This window comes from Chelonoidis abingdonii, chromosome 1, assembly GCF_003597395.2.
Source record: "Chelonoidis abingdonii isolate Lonesome George chromosome 1, CheloAbing_2.0, whole genome shotgun sequence".
Classification (NCBI taxonomy): domain Eukaryota; kingdom Metazoa; phylum Chordata; order Testudines; family Testudinidae; genus Chelonoidis; species Chelonoidis abingdonii.
In genome coordinates this window covers 358,747,203-358,763,294 of record NC_133769.1, presented here as the reverse complement: position 1 = coordinate 358,763,294, position 16,092 = coordinate 358,747,203, and the positions used below count along the sequence as shown (strand labels likewise).

The window sequence follows — 16,092 nt, the reverse complement described above, 5'->3', positions numbered from 1 at the left end:
AGTCCTTGGAAAATCATGGAGCAGGTCCTCAAGGAATCAATTCTGAGCGACATTATGAGAGTAGAGAGGAAGTGATCAGAAAGCACCGTCTAGTATTCACCAAGAAGTCTCCCTGAGCTAACTAATTGCGCTTCTGGTCTTGTGGAGGAGATAACTGGGTCTGTGGTTCATGGGCGGAAAGCCAATGGTGGATTGTTGTTATTCCTTGATCTTAGCAAAGCTTTTGAGATCGGATTCTCTCATAGTATTCTTGCCAGCAAGTATTAGTATGGACTGTCCATGATCAGACTGTAAGTGGACTAGAAAGCTGGCTAAGGTCATCGGGATAAGGTAGTGATCAACTGGCTACCAATTGGATCTTAAGGTAGGGCAGCTGGTTATCATAGTGGAGTGCCCAAGGTCGGTCCTGGTGCCAGTTCTTGTTTCAATATCTTCATTACATCTGATCTGGAGTGATGGCTGTTGAGGACAGCACTCTCTCAGCAAGTTTGAGATGACACTAAACTTGGGAGTAGGTAATACTCTTAGAGAGGAGGGATAGGATAGGGGACCTAGACAAATTAAGAGGACTGGACCACAAGAAACCTGATGAGTTCAGCAAGGACAAGTGCGCGTCCTGCACTTTTAGGACGGAAGAGGAATCCATACACTTGCTGCAGACTTAGGGACCGAATGGCTAGGCAGCCATTCTGCAGGAAAAGGACTTAGGGGTTCACAGTGGCGAGGAACTGGATATGAGTCAACAGTGGGCCCTTGTTGGCAAGAAGGCTACCGCATTTGGGGCTGTATTAAGTAGCGGCGTTGCCAGCAGTATTTGGAGGGATTGTGATCTTCCCCTCTATTCGACATTTCGGTGAGGCCTCATCTGAGTCTGTGTCCAGCTTTTGGGCCCACATTACAAGAAGATATGGAAAAATTGGAAAGAGTCCAGCGCGAGGGCCAACAAAATGATATAGGGGTGCGAGCACATGACTTATGGGAGGGAGGGTGAGGAACTGGGATTGTTTAGTCTGCAGAAGAGAAGATGAGGCCGGATTTGATAGCTGCTTTCAACTACCTGAAAGGGGGTTCCAAAGAGGATGGATCTAGACTGTTTTCAGTGGTAGCAGATGACAGAACAAGGAGTAATGGTCTCAAGTTGCAGTGGGGGAGGTTTAGGTTGGATATTAGGAAAAACTGTTTCACTAGGTGGGTGGTGAAGCACTGGGATGGGTTACCTAGGGAGGTGTTGGAATCTCCTTCCTTAGAGGTTTTTAAGGTCAGGCTTGACAAAACCCTGGCTGGCCATTATCTTTGATGATTATCTTTGATGATTTAGTTAGTTGGGGACTGGTCCTGCTTTGAGCAGGGGGTTGGACTAGATGACCTCCCGAGGTCCCTTCCAACCTGATATTCAATGAGTCTATGATTATATGAAGAGGACCATGCACAAGCCTTTAACTGGGCTGAGGTTTTCCCTGCATTTCAGGCAAACCACATTGTTTTGGGTAAAAAATATAAAAGAGATTTATTAACCACAGACAGATAGATTTCAAGTGCTTATAAGTGATAGCAGACAGATCAAAAATGGTTACCTGAGAAATAAAATCGCAATCTAAGTCTTATACATTAGATAGGATTTGAATCAAGCAGTGTCTCATCTTGTTAGATAGTATAAACAGGCCATCAAGCTTCCATGCTCAGGCAGGCTTCCCTCTTCCCTGCCTGGGATCCCCGTTCCCCAGTTCAGTCATTGTTCCACAAGTGTTTCCAGGTGTTCTCAGGTCTGGAGCATGAGGCCCCATGGTGATGTCACTTCCCCCTTTTATAGTTTCTTCCATTTGGCGGGAACCCCTTTGTTCCAAGCCAAGTTCCCAGCCCAGTTTGTGGAAAAATACAGGTACGAAAATGGAGTTCAGTGTCATATGACCTGGTCACAAGCCCTTGCGTGCTCCTGATGAGTTGTGGCAGCCATTGTTCACGGGATGACTGAAACGTCCCCAGAACAGTTCATCAGATGAAGATAAGCTTTCCACATGGCCCATTGTCTTTGTTGATGGGCCATGTAGCTTGAATAGATCATTCACAGTGTGCTCGCAGACTGTATGTAAAGGTTTATGAGTGTTACCTAGGTGCAAGCACATTTGAAATACAAATACATAGTTAATATTCATAACTCCAGATACAGAAATGATACATTTATACAAATAGGATAATCATATTCAGCAAACCATAACTTTTCCATAGACACCTCACATAGTATATCTTGTACAAGATGCATCATAATCATATCACTATGGTAAATACGAGGTGTGGAGTGTCACATGTCCCACTGGAGGTTATAGAGAATGAATAGTAAAACATAGAGAGGGAATTTGCTTGCATAGGGATCTAGGGGTCGGGACCAATTGGCCAGCTGTTAGAAAAGCAATAGCGCACTCCAGGGGCTAGCATTCATTTGCATGGGATCCCTGCCCCTCTTTCAGCTGTGTGCCTCACAAAACACCCAGGATGTCTGCCAAGACTGCCTGCTTTGTGTGCCATTAAGAACATAGGAACCGCCATCCCAGAACAGATCAGTGTTGAGTCGATGGAGCTATGCTGATTTACACTACCTGATGAGCCAGCCCTTTGCGTAGCTAGAAAGGTTTCGACCTTTGCAGTAGAGATAGGATAATGTAAACCGGGTTTCCCAGTGACTTCCAGCTTTAATGTTGTCTGTTCTTACTAATGTCTTACAGAGGAGCAGGAAGCTCCATCGAATGCCTTGGCCAGTGTGGTCCAGTACGTTCCACTAGAGCTCATGGATGGTGTCATAAGAAACCTAACCAATGATGACAGCATAACGGATGTGCAGATGATGACCGCGATCAGTAGGTAGGAGATGCGAGCGGTACCGGTGGCTGAACGTCCTGGAAGGATTCTTGCTGTGCATCCTCAAGCCAGAGAAAGACCTTCCCAATAGCTACATTCAACCCTTCCTAGCAATTTCATCCCAGGGCTCAGGCTTAGGAGCAGAATACTCTTTGCTGGTATCCTGTAGAGCCCTAGTGTGAAGGTTTGAGGGGTGGCGGGGACAGGAGAATTTTGCTATCCCTTCTCACTACTCTCCAAGCACGCAGGCCTCTGGAAATAAGGACCAGGATTTTCAACAGGGACTTGTGATTTCTAGGTTCCCCACTTGAGACACCTTAAAAGGGCCTGATTTTCAGAAAGTGCTGAGAACCTGCCCTCTGAATATCAAGTCCCTTTAAGGTGTCTCAAGTTGGGCACCTGAAGTGGAGGCACACAGAATCTCTAGGCACTTCTGAAAATCTTGCCCAAGGTGAGTGCCACTGCTGGTGCTTTTTCACTGGATCTTTATTTAACTGGGTGATGTATCTGTGGCTCGCACCCTGGCTGTGAAAATGGCTTCAGCCTGAACTAAGAGCTGTTGTTTTCCCTACAGGGGTCTGGGCAGGACGGGTGCTGGTGTTGGTGGCTAGTAAGGCACAACTGACTGGCTTCCGGAGCAGCGGCTCCCTTCTACCTTAGCTCCTGTGAAAGTCACAGCTATAGAATGGGGAGCTCCACATGCTTGGAAAGCCTGGAGCACGGAGGAACTACATAAGGTGGTGGGCTGTTTAGTAATCGGTTGGTGACATTGCACAGATACTGTGTAGCACCCAGATCCCACCCCGATGGATGCATGAGAACCATCTAGCTGGAGAGAGTTTATAAAGGGAAACCAAAGTTGTACTGTCTGCCATTTCCTGCCTGCAGTTGAGCCCCTGCCGACCCTGGCTGCATGCAAGGGTGCTTGTCTGGTCTGTCAGATTCTCTCTCTAATTGATGTCCAGCGTTCACCCAATGTCTCACCTTTGCATTAGCACTTACGATATCTGCCTATATCCTGGCCGGTTGGCTAAATAGCAGTTGCACAAGGGGAGAAAACAAAATCAATCTTCCTGACTGTGTTTATTCCTGAAATAGATTCCAGGCTCCCTTCAGCCAAAGTCTGTCTGTAGCTAAGGCTTACAGCAGCCAAGGTTCAAAATAACCAAGGGGAGAACTTCCTTGTGTGTTGCCTGGACATGGTTTTAACCTCTAGTTTGCAGATTCCATGGTAGGGTTTAGCCACTCAATGAGCAGCCAAGTACATCTTTTATCCTAGGATGGCAGAGCTATCTCTTTTGGTTGCTCCAGTAGTGGAATGAAGGGGGCTGGATGGGTAAAAAGCCAGAGGACCTTTTTCTCCTGCAGGACAGTGGTTCAAATGTGCCCTAACTTGGTGAAATGAGAAATTAGCTGCCATCTAATGGTGCTTGGCTGCCGTCTAATGATGATTGGTGGTGGTCTTGGTGCAGATCTTGGAGTCACACAAGAGGTATCCTCCTCATTAGCAGACTCAATGGAGATGCCAAGGAGTGAATGAGCTGTGGAGGGTTTGACCCCTAATTACTTTAGCACCCATTAACCAGGGGGTGGGGCTACTTAGGAAGAATGAGGGTTTAAAGAGCCAGCTCCTAAGTGACCAGAGGAGCTAGAGAACAGGGCTGAATGAACATCTGGCATTCTAGAGGTGGTCCTTCAAGGTCAGGCTTGGGATAGGGTCTCCTCTCTGGGGTCACCAGCCTCCTCTGCAGGCCTGTGTCCAAGTCTCAAAACTCCTCCCTCTCCCAGGTTCCTTGAGCAGGCTTGGCCTAGGAGAGTCTTCATCCTGAGGGCTCCTCAGAGAGGCCACTTCCTGCTTTCCTTTGATACCCATGTCCACCTTGTCCTACAGGTTAAGTGTGTGCTCACATGAGCCCAAGTACAAACACTCCTCCATAAAGGGCAGGCTGAGCAGGTACCCTCAACTGGAGCTGGTCTTCTCCCTGGCTCTCTATGCAGAGCATTAACCCCTTCCCTACCAGTTTTAGTGCCGGGTGCGTCCATCCCATCCCAGGCCACACGTGGGGAGCTAGCACTGTTCACTGGCATAGCCATTATACCTGGACTGGGGATAAATAAGAGGCTTCTGCATATACGTCCCTGTTACCAGCACAAAATTCTCTTTGACTTGCAGGGTGAGGTTTGTTTTCATCAAGTCTAAAGTGATCGAAGTCAAAGCGCGTCTGTATTTCAGTGCTGTTTCCAACCCCTGTCTTTTCTTTCTTTTCATGGGGCGCTAATCCCAGATGCCGCTGTGGACTCTAATCAATAATTCCAATAAGAGCTCTGGATTCCAAAAATAGCTGTTGCAAAATCAATGGCCTCTTTCCTGTAAAATCCTCTGTTACAGTGAATGATTACTCATTGCTACAGAAACATTAAGCAGATTTTGAGAAATGTAATTAGGCTCACTTAGGAGCCAGGCGGAAGTTTTGGTGAACTGTTTATAAACTGATGGCGCTCCAGAGAGCTACATTAACATCATTCTTTCTTTGAAGTGGAATTACTTTGAAAGTCACATAAAGGGGTTTTATTTTTGTGCATGGAACCATCTAGCTCAACACATAAAAAAAATGTATAGAGAGAGATATGCCTATCTCATAGAGCTGGAAGGGACCCCAAAAGGTCATTGAGTCCAGCCTCCAGCCTTCACTAACAGGGCCAAGTACTGATTTTGCCCCAGGTCCCTAAGTGGCCCCCTTAAGGATTGAGCTGACAACTCTGGGTTTAGCAGGCTAATGCTCAAACCACTGAGCCATCCCTTCCCCCGATACAGCAGCTTCAATGAGTAGATCCCAAGCTCCTGGATAGGATTTTGGAGGTGACGGGGTTGTCCGGGACATCATGGATTTTATAAGGCATATGTTAAGTCATTATTCCACATATTTGTTTTCCATTGTAGGATGATTGACTGGGTCTCTTGGCCTCTAGGGAAGAACATCGACAAATGGATCATCGCTCTACTGAAGGGTTTGGCTGCAGTGAAAAAGTTCAGCATCTTGATTGAAGTCACTCTTTTGAAAATTGAAAAGGTCAGTGTGCCCTTCAGACATGGCTGCAGCCAGAGTCTGTCCTTCCCTCTTAGAACTGGAGCATCTCTGTCCTGCCTTTTGATCAATTTGACTGAGACATATATTGACATTAGTGCTGCAACCAGGTGACTAAAGGGGTCACCGTAGAATTGGATATTCGATGCACTGGAGCTGTGCTAGTGGCTTGTACCCACTAAAGTTTGTAACCATCTTACCTTGCTATCTACAGAACTGGTAGACTGGAATCTGCCTTGTATGGCTGTCTAGCTAGCAGTTCTTGCCCCCACATACAATGGATATATAGAAGTGGGAGGCAGAGCTGCCTAATCGTTAGAGCAGGAAGGAGACTGGGAGTCAGGAGTTCGTTGCCTGATTCTCATTGGCTCAATGTGTTTCCTCAGACAAGTCAATTACAGCCACCTCTAAAATGACTGTGGATTTTGGATCCCTCATTGTTGGAGGGCCCAACTTGAGAACACTTAGGATCTGATTTTCAGAAGTACCAAGCATCTGTAGCTCCCATTGACTTTAACTGTTGTGGTGAATGCTCAGCACGGTATGAAAATGAGGCCCTGGGTGTCTCAAGATGGGTACCCAAAATCAATGACTACTTTAGAAAATATTACCCCTGCATCTCTCTGCCTCAGTCTCCCCATTTGTACGATGGGGGACTGTGACGGGCTTGGTCACAGAGACCCCTTGGGCCTGTCACCTGATACGCTGAGACTACTTCTGAGCCCGTTTTCCCTGCCAGCTTGGGACTTCAGAACCCTGTCTTGTTGAGCCAGATACGCTAACCTGCTACAACACAGACCCAAGATCTGAACCACGTCCCCAAAGCTGCTGACTTAACTGAAAACGGCTTAGCGAATACTCCTGTCTTCAGCACCCAGATACCCAGCTCCCAATGGGATCCAAACCCAAAATAAATCAGTTTTACTCTGTATAAAGCTTATACAGGGTAAACTCATAAATTGTCTGCCCTCTATAACACCGATAGAGATATATGTACAACTGTTTGCTCTCCCAGGTATTAATCACTTAGTCTGGGTTTATTAATAAACAAAAGTGATTTTATTAAGTATAAAAAGTAGGATTTATTTGGTTTCAAGTAATAACAGACAGAACAAAGTAAGTTACCAAGCAAAATAAAACAATACATGCAAGTCTAAGCCTAACACATTAAGAAACTGAGTACAAGTAAATCTCACCCTCAGAGATGTTCCAATAAGCTTCTTTCACAGATTAGACTTCTTCCTAGTTTGGGCCCAGTCCATTCCCCTGGTACAGACCTTGTTAGTTCCAGCAGGCATCTTAGGTGAAAAGCAGGGGATTCCACATGACTGGGACCCCTTTGTTCTGTTCCACCCCCTTTTATAGCTTTGGAACAAGGCGGGAATCCTTTGTTTCTTTCTGGGTTCCCACCCCTCCTTCTAAATGGAAAAGCACCAGGTTTAAGATGGATTCCAGTATCATGTGATATGGTCATATGTCCTGTGAGACCCCTAGTTAGGGTGACCAGACAGCAAGTGTGAAAAATCAGGATGGGGGGAAGGGGATAATAGGAGTCTATATAAGAAAAAGACCCCAAAATCGAGACTGTCCGTATAAAATCAGGACATCTGGTCACCCTACCCCTAGTCTCCATTCTTCAAAGGCTGGCCAGCATGTACCCAGGAAGTTTTGCAAGTAAACAGAGCCATTCACAACCAATTGTCCTAGTTAATGGGAGCCATCAAGATTCCAAGCCAACGTTAATGGCCCACACTTTGCATAATTACAATAGGACTTCAGAATAATACTTCATATTTCTAGTTTTAGATACAAGAATGATACATAGATACAAATAAGATGAACACACTCAGTAGATTATAAGCTTTGTAATGATACCTTACAAGATACCTTTTGCATAAAGCATACTCCAGTTACATTATATTCATACCCAGAAGCATATTTCCATAAACATAAGGAGTGCAACGTTACAGGGACAATACTTACCTACCTTGGAGAATCAGCCATGGAAGGCACTATTAAAGTCTAAAGTGTTACCGTTAACTGCAAGTACCTCTTGAATGAACCAAACTGAGAATCGCAGGGGCATATTATTGTTATTGTTTGGCATCCCGAGTAGCAGTGCCAGCACCTTGTTGAGTGGTGAGCCTCCAAATGTTCCTGTGAGCTGGGAAGCTGTTATCCTCCCCTTACAGAGAGGGAAATTCCTGGCCCAGAGAGGTTCGATGACTTGCCAGAGTTCAAGCTTCGAGTCCATGGCAGAGCCAGGAATAAAAGGTGGATCTGCTCACTCTCACGCATGTGCTGTAACCACAGACTCATTACGTTCTCTTTTTGCGAGGGACTCCTCATCACAGCACGAAAACCTCTCAGAGATCTTTCTGTGCCCCTGCCCTCGCCCGTCTATCAAATCTATTGTTGTGCAGCCTCCCACATGGCAATCCCAGAAACAGGGGATGGGGCTTCTTGTCTCAGGAGCATCCCTTCCCATTAAGTCTAGGTCCTGATGACAGGAAGCCCTGCCACCCAGACTTTCCCTTTCTCTTGCCCCGTACCTCTCTCCTCTCCGTGATCTTCAGCATTGCAGGATGTCCCTCCCTGCCATGCCCAGTGCCTGTGCATGCTCCTCCCTTCCTTCCTTCCTTTCTTCCTTCCCTGTTTGCCTGCCTGCCAAGTGAGCCCTTCCCTGTCTGGTACTGGAGAGAGACAGGGTGCCCTGGAATGTGTTGGCTCAGCAGCAGTCGGCACTTCTGGGCTGGCAGGGCAGCCAGGAAAAGGAAGCCCAGACACGCACTGGCCTCTGGGGTTGCTGAAGCGTGGGGATGTGGGATTCAGCATCTGTTTTGTGGAGAGGAAGATAAAGAGACCAATCTCTCCCTGCTGCTCTGTGCTCCTTGCTTTGCTGCCACTGAGCTGAGTGAGTCCCTCCAGGCCCGGTGGGGAGAGATCAGCCTCAGTCTCATCTCACCCAGCTGCCGTCAGCCGACACACCTGGAATCGCAGCCCTTGGGACTAAGCTGGGTGTGCTGTAGAAGGCTGCTTCTCTATAAATACACTTGAACTTGACTTCAAGAATTGCTCCCCCAGAAGTAGGAATCTGGAGGGTGAAGGGAACAGAAGCTGTTTCCTCTAGGAGCAGCTCTTAATTACCGTGCCCAGGGAGCTGAGCTGTGTGGGACGTTAATGAGATCCCTTCTATTCCACCTGTGCTGCAGTCACCATTTGTGCCTTCGTTTCCTCTAACGGTCTCCCCGGCGCTTGGCTCTCCAGCTGCTGCCACTCACTGTCTCCATGCAGAGCGTCTCTCTGTTTTCATCACTCCCCCAATATTGACTTCTGCAGCTCCTGGCATCTGGGTTGTGTTCATGGCTCTGCCACAGACTCCCTATAACAATATTTCCCACACAGTGGGTCCTGACCCACCATTGGGTCGCAGGAAGGTTGCCATGTCCAGGGCTGGATTAACCCATCACGGGGCAGTGGCCTAGGCAAACGTACAGTTTTTATCCTGTACACAGGGGAGGCTGTGGGGTGGAAGGTGGGGTTTGGACAGCGATGGCTTCTGTCCCATGGGGCTGAGCCCCACTCTCCTCTTCAGACACCGTTGCCTGGTGCTCAGGGTCGCAGCATCACACAGGTTTGGCCCAGCCAGAAGTTGGCGTCTGGTCACAATACCACTCACTCAAATTTGGCCCTGCCGCCCTCCTGTCAGTTTGGAGGGTTGGCCAGGCCAAACTTGAGTGGCTCTCCGATCCCATCGTGCACCAGGTTGCAGCGAGACCAGGCCCGGCTCTGTAAGACAGGAGCTGTTGCTGCAGGATGAGTGCAGGGTGGGCTCACTCTCCAAGACTTCAGTCCTCCTCCCCCAATTCTCCTCCATGCTGGGATTAGGCTTGCAGTGCTGGGAGAGAGTGTACATGTCGTGTCTATTTAGAATGTAAACTCTTCAGGGCAGGGATTGTCTCTCAGCCTCAACTAGCCCAAGGAGTCTGGGTTATGGTTTTTCATCATCCCAAAACTAGAATTATCCTTAATCTTTCTGGCCTGCGGCTCCAGAACATCCCTCTACCTCTGCTGTTATTAGACCCTGTACAGTCCGAAGTTGTATTCCATGGCACTCTCCCCATTCGTGCGCCAAACAGGCCTCACCCTACCTGGCTTATAACAGCAGGTCAGAGAGTTTCCTGAGTCATGCAGAGGTGTCTCTACCAATCTTAATAAGACCTGAGGCCACCATGTTTAATACCTAAAAGCATTTCTGTGCTTTTCCCTCCATAGGTCTTTTCCAAGTTGCTGTACCCCATTGTGAGGGAGGGAGCGCTGTCTGTTCTACTGTACATGCTGCTGAGTTTCCAGCACTCGCATGAAGCATTCCACTTGGTAAGGCTAAATCCAGACTTAAACAAGTGTGTCATACGGAGCATATCATACCTCAGTTCAGTACAATGAATGTAATAGCTAAGGTAGCTAAAAAAGAGCCTGGATGCAAAGACGCTAGAGAATCATCTTCTATGGTCAGAGGTTCTCAAGATTATTTTCATGGCATGCCACAAATCTGAACCCAGTCCTTCCTCAGCTGCTCCTCAGAACCTTTTGCATCCATCTCTACAGCAGATTGATGGTGGCACTAGGGGAACCAGAGCTGGTGTATTTGGAGTGCTCTGAGCCTAAGGAGTTGATTGCAAGGGACCAAGCAAATATGCTACAGCAGGAAACCAGGGTTGAAGACTGGAAGCCGGTTCCTTCCTTCTCCCTGACAACTCCTCCCTTCTTTTGCTTAGCAAACATAGGAGGCAAACCTGTCTGGCTTCCTATCTGTTTATATTGGCATGTATGTCTTTGATGAATTCTGAGAAATGTTCATACAAGAGCTTAGGAAAATATTGATCACAAAAAGGTGTTTTTGTTTCCCTCCTCAACAAAATTTCCTATTTTTCTCAGTGAATGAAATCCCCACAGATTAGCAAAAAAAGATTCATGCTTGAAATGAAAGAAGTATGCAACTGTTTTACAAGGCAGAGGCAATGTTAGAGATAATTTCATTCAAAAATAGTCATTCAGGACAGATGAAGTGAAATCACAGGAAACAAATTAGTGAGAAATGTTGCATGAATTTCCATGGGAATTTTTAAACCAGGATCTAGCACATTTGGGAAGAATATAGTAGGTCCATACTGCTACAGACCCAGCAGGGGGCACTTGTGTACAGCTCTTTTGGGTTTGGAGTCTGTAAACTAAGAGCTGCTTTTTTTGCTTCAATTTCCTTTATAAAGAGTGGATTTAAAACAAAATAATCAATTTGGCTATTTGGACATCTCTTCCCACCTGTCCGGCTATAACAACTGTGGTGTAGTTTATAGAGATTGCAATAAAATGGTACAAATCACAGATTAATTAACATAGGCTCTATTAGCAATAGATGTAGCTCATAGTTTAAGGTTAAGCTCCTTAGTGCTCAATTCCAGCAGGCAACATTCCATTCCCTAGTAAGTGTGTGTATGGACAAACCGCACAGACTAAGAGAGGGGGTGAAAGTCACCCTTGTGCAAAGGCCTAACACGGGACCTAGGTAACACACTTAAGGCCCAATTAAGCCCTCAAAATAAGGTTTAAGATCCTGATCCTGCACCACTGAAGACCGGGGGCTTTGCTGTTGACTTCAATAGATTCAGGGTGGGATTTAAGTGGTGCACAGGCCTTGTGTGCCAGCCCTCTGGAAGGGGTGAATTTCACACAGATACCTTAATCCAGCATGCTGTGTGTGGTGTAGATACATAACTAGTCTGAGACTTAACTTTGCTATTTATAGCTTCTTCCCCACATTCCCAGACTGGTGGCCTCTCTGAACAAGGAAGACTCCAACTCCGCAACAAGCTGCCTGGAACAGCTGGCTGAGCTGATCCACTCTATGTTCTTCCGGTTTTCAGGATTTCCAGATCTCTATGAGCCGGTCATGGAAGCAATCAAAGTAAGTCATGCAGTTCTAGTCTAGTCCTCTGAACCGCATGTAAACTAGCTCTAGTTTGCTGTTCAGTACAGAGCAACTTTCTCATCGTTAGAGATGGGCCTGAAACGTATCTGAGCTCTCCTCACTCTGGGGCGAAGGGGATGCTTCAGATTCTGAATCTGGATCTTATTTGGGCAGCATGGCCCTGTCTTTGGGGGAGGGACCATCTCTTATTATGTGTCTGTGCAGTGCCTAGCACTGTGAAGTCCTGATCACAAGTGTTGCTTCTAGCCACCTCTCTAATCCAAATAAAATAGAGTATGTTATATGATGCTTAAGCAAGTCATAGTGGGGAGTCAGTACTGCCCCCTATGAGTTTCCAGTGACCTGAATTTCCCACAGAAGCTTTGCCAACAAGTTCTACTGATACCTGTTAGCGATTCTTTATTACATCACAGGAAATAAAACGGATGTTGACAAAAATCTCTGGTTGTTTCTAAGGCTCTTCCGATTCCAAATGAAGACCGAATTAAACATTTACTGGGACAAAATGCTTGGACCTCCCAGAAGAATGAGCTGGCCTGTTTCTACCCACGTCTAGCTTCCAAATCTGACACGGGGAAGATTGGGTTAATTAACCTGGGGAACACCTGCTACATGAACAGCATCATTCAGGCTCTTTTCATGGCCTCCGAGTAGGTTTCCTTTTCCTCTCCTCTATTAACAGTGCTGTGAGTTTGTCTGTTACAGAAATTGGGTTTCCCCAATGGCTGATTTTCTCTGTCTGTGTTTTTGATTTGCTTTTAAGCTTTAGGCACTCAGTGCTGAATTTAACCGAAAGCAATTCTCAGCCCTTGATGACAAAGCTCCAGTGGCTCTTTGCATTTCTGGAGCACAGTCAGGTAATTATTGCACATTCTTGTTTGTTCCGTTGGCGATAGAATGGCTCATCTGGGTGCTACACCTTGCCTGGTTCAATTGCTGATAAGAGGCTTATGTGTCTTGGTGCAGTTGGTAAAGTGCTCAGTTCTGTTTCTTATGTACTCCTGGAGGAATTCTGCGCCACTGTGCAATGCAGAATTAATGTTCTGTGCAGAATTTCATGTTTCCCCTGCAGACCTGGGACTGCAGAATTGCTGGCTGCCAGTAGGGGCTGCTGTACTCTGCAGAGCCCGGCTCTCCAGCTCGCAGAGAGTGATGTGCCCAGCCTGGTGGGGATGGAGACTCTGATGCTCCGGCTGCCTGGCTTGATCCTTATCTGCCCAGGGATGGAGAAAGCATGGGAGATGTGGCTCTGGTAAAGGGTGAGAAAGGCCAGGGCCGCACTGCACTGTGTCCCCAGGCAGGATATTAAAGAAGTTGTGGGGAGTAAAGGCTCTGGGAGGGAGGGGGTGCAAGTGTCTCGGCCAGAGGTGCCCTATGGCTGGACTCTGGGGAGAGGGAGGTGCAGGTGTTTGGGCTCGGGAGGGCACACAATGCAGCCCTTTCCAGTATTCTGCAACTGGAACTGGGTTGTCATAGGTGTTTCTTTAACGCTCTGCTTCTGGGAGAATCTTTTTTTCTTGGGGTCTCTATTGTTGACATACTTGTTGACTGGTATTTTGAAATAAATTACCCAAATAATTGAAACTGGAGTGATTATATTGTGTTATTTTGACAAATAAAATATGCAGAATTTTGCAGAATTTTAAAATATTGTGCACAGAATTTTTAATATTTTGGTGCAGAATTTCCCCAGGAGTTCAGATTTGGAAAAATATAAGTGGTGGTCTCTCCCAAGCTCTCTCACTCATGAGAATGGACAATCTTCAGATTATAATCTCCCCTGGTTTGGTTGGTGTAATAGTTAATATTACCATTCAACTATTCATTTGATTCAGTGAGTTTTAGAAATGAATGAGTTCACAGCTTTTGGAGCTCTTGTTTCAGGCTGCCTGCCAACTCAGGCAGACATCACAGTAGTGGTGATACATGGCTCATAGTTTGAAGGTTATCTTCACAACCATAAAAGCTCAAGGCCAAGATTTTCAAAAGCGACTGATGAGTGATTTTGAGTGCTTCCATTTTGGATGGCCAATTTGAAGCCTCTTAGCCCTGGTCTATACTGGGGGCGGGGAGGGGGAATCGATCTAAGTTACGCAACTGCAAATATGTGAATAACGTAGCTGAAGTCGACGTACTTAGATCGACTTACCATGGTGTCTTCACTGCGGTGAGTCGACTGCTGCCGCACCCCCGTTGACTCTGCCTGCGCCTCTCACGGCGCTGGAGTACAGGAGTCGCCGGGAGAGAGCTCGGGGGTCAATTTATTGCGTCTAGTCTAGACAAGATAAATTGGTCCCCGCTGGATCGATTGATGCCTGCCGATCCAGCATGTTGTGTAGACATACCCTTAGAGAGGCCGCTGAAAGGTGGTGGGTACTAATTCCCAAGCCATAGTCAGCAGAGAGCTGGCTCGTCCTCGTTTCCAGATGCATTGAAAAAAGATGAGAATGCATCAGTGCTTTTCTGCTGTTGCTTTTCCATGCTAGCAAGTGCTGTGGTTGCCACAAGAGTGCTACTCAGCGGCTAGTGGGAGAGGAGCTGGTCTTCACAGGTATGAATAGAAGGGCATGTGCGCCACACAATTGCATGGGAAGGTTGGTGTCCACAAACAAATGGGTACAAAGATGTGGTCATGCTTTGAAAACACTTGAGAACGTCCAGGACTCGGGATAACCCCGGATGTACTGTCAGTGCTGGGTAAGAGCTAATGTTGTCACACTTTGCCTAAGAGCTTGCTGCTTCATACTGTCTTCCTTCTCATTCAATCAGCTGCATTCCTACTGGCTAAAATACGTGGTTACTCTTATTATCCATCTGACCCTGGAGCTGGGCAGGTGGGAAGGGAGCATAACATGTAGCAGTGCTTATATGGTCAATCACACTGTCTCCCTAACAGCTTCTAGCTATTGTCTCTTCTCATGTTGATCTTCTTTCAGCTCTTAAAATCTCTTCTCATGCGGAGCTGTGTCCCATCCATACTAATTAGATAGCCCCTTCCTCAAGGCATGAGTTACATTGTTCAGTGAGATAATACCTGCCCACAGTGATCAGAATAACGGGTGGAAGTTGTTTTATTTTTATAAAAGGATTTGGATCAAATTTAATGAAGGATCAAATGAACTGGTGAATGAATTAAGTGGAAGTCTCTGTACTAGTATATAAACATGGAAAGAGGAGATGAATAAAAGGGGATACGAAGAAAATATATAAAATAATGAGTGAGCTAGAGAAGGTAGATCAGTTGAATTGATGGGCCCAAGAGCAAGGAGACATTCAAGGAAATTGAGATAATGCGCAGTTAGTCTGTGGAACTCCTTACCATAAGGACAGGAACGTAGAAGGATTCAGCAAGGGGTTTGTTTAGACATATCTTTGAACAACAGGAATATACAAAGTTACCCTTGAACATCATAGTACAAACAATTAGATTTTGGGGATTAGAAGTAAACTTCCCTCGGGCCAGGTTATCCTGTAATCTCCTCCAGCAGGGTTTCTTCCTCTGAAGCAGTGGGTACTGGCCACTGTGGGAGACGAGATACAGGACTAGATGGACCTACTGGCCTGATCCATTACAACAATTCCTATGCTCCTAAGAATGAAGAGGAGGCTGAGTCGAAATGTGAAGAATTTCCACTTCCACATGAGCCCTTAGAGAGATAGAATAACATTAGCCATGAGGAACTGTAGCCAAGACTCTGCAGTTAAAACGCTCCTGCTCATGGAAAAAGCACCATGAGATTTTAAGGCATGTGTGTGGCTGACACCTTCATTTCAAGTCTCATTTGAAAGAGTAAATAACCCAAATAGAGCATGCACTTATACAGCATCTTTCCCATGAGGATCTCAAAGCAATTTACAAATGTAGGCCCATTTCTATGACCCTGCTTTACAGATGGGAAAATTGAGGCACGGAGAGATTAAGCGACTTGCCTGATATCACACAGCAAGCCAGTGGCAGAGGTGGGACTAGACAACATGTTTTCTGAGGCCTATTCCCATACTCTAACCCCTGAATGCTCCCTAATTGCAATGCACCAATGAAGCTTGCCCTGGTTCCTGAGTAGAAAGGCTATTTGTCTGGTTTAAAGCCGGACCATCCTAGTTTTGTAAAGTTCTGTCCCTGTCTGGTAGTGATTAAAACCAGACATGGCTTTGTCCAGTGAA

General features: G+C 46.4%; 1 protein-coding gene across 1 annotated transcript in view; it reads left to right on the top strand.

Moving 5' to 3' along the window:
• Nucleotides 1-16,092, top strand: part of USP35 (ubiquitin specific peptidase 35) — a 55,973-nt gene that overhangs the window by 22,566 nt on the left and 17,315 nt on the right. The window contains exons 3-8 of the mRNA XM_032776994.2: nucleotides 2,721-2,856; nucleotides 5,795-5,924; nucleotides 10,215-10,316; nucleotides 11,746-11,904; nucleotides 12,385-12,578; nucleotides 12,692-12,785. Coding sequence (XP_032632885.1) covers nucleotides 2,721-2,856; nucleotides 5,795-5,924; nucleotides 10,215-10,316; nucleotides 11,746-11,904; nucleotides 12,385-12,578; nucleotides 12,692-12,785 — 815 coding nt within the window. The remainder of the gene's footprint in view (nucleotides 1-2,720; nucleotides 2,857-5,794; nucleotides 5,925-10,214; nucleotides 10,317-11,745; nucleotides 11,905-12,384; nucleotides 12,579-12,691; nucleotides 12,786-16,092) is intronic.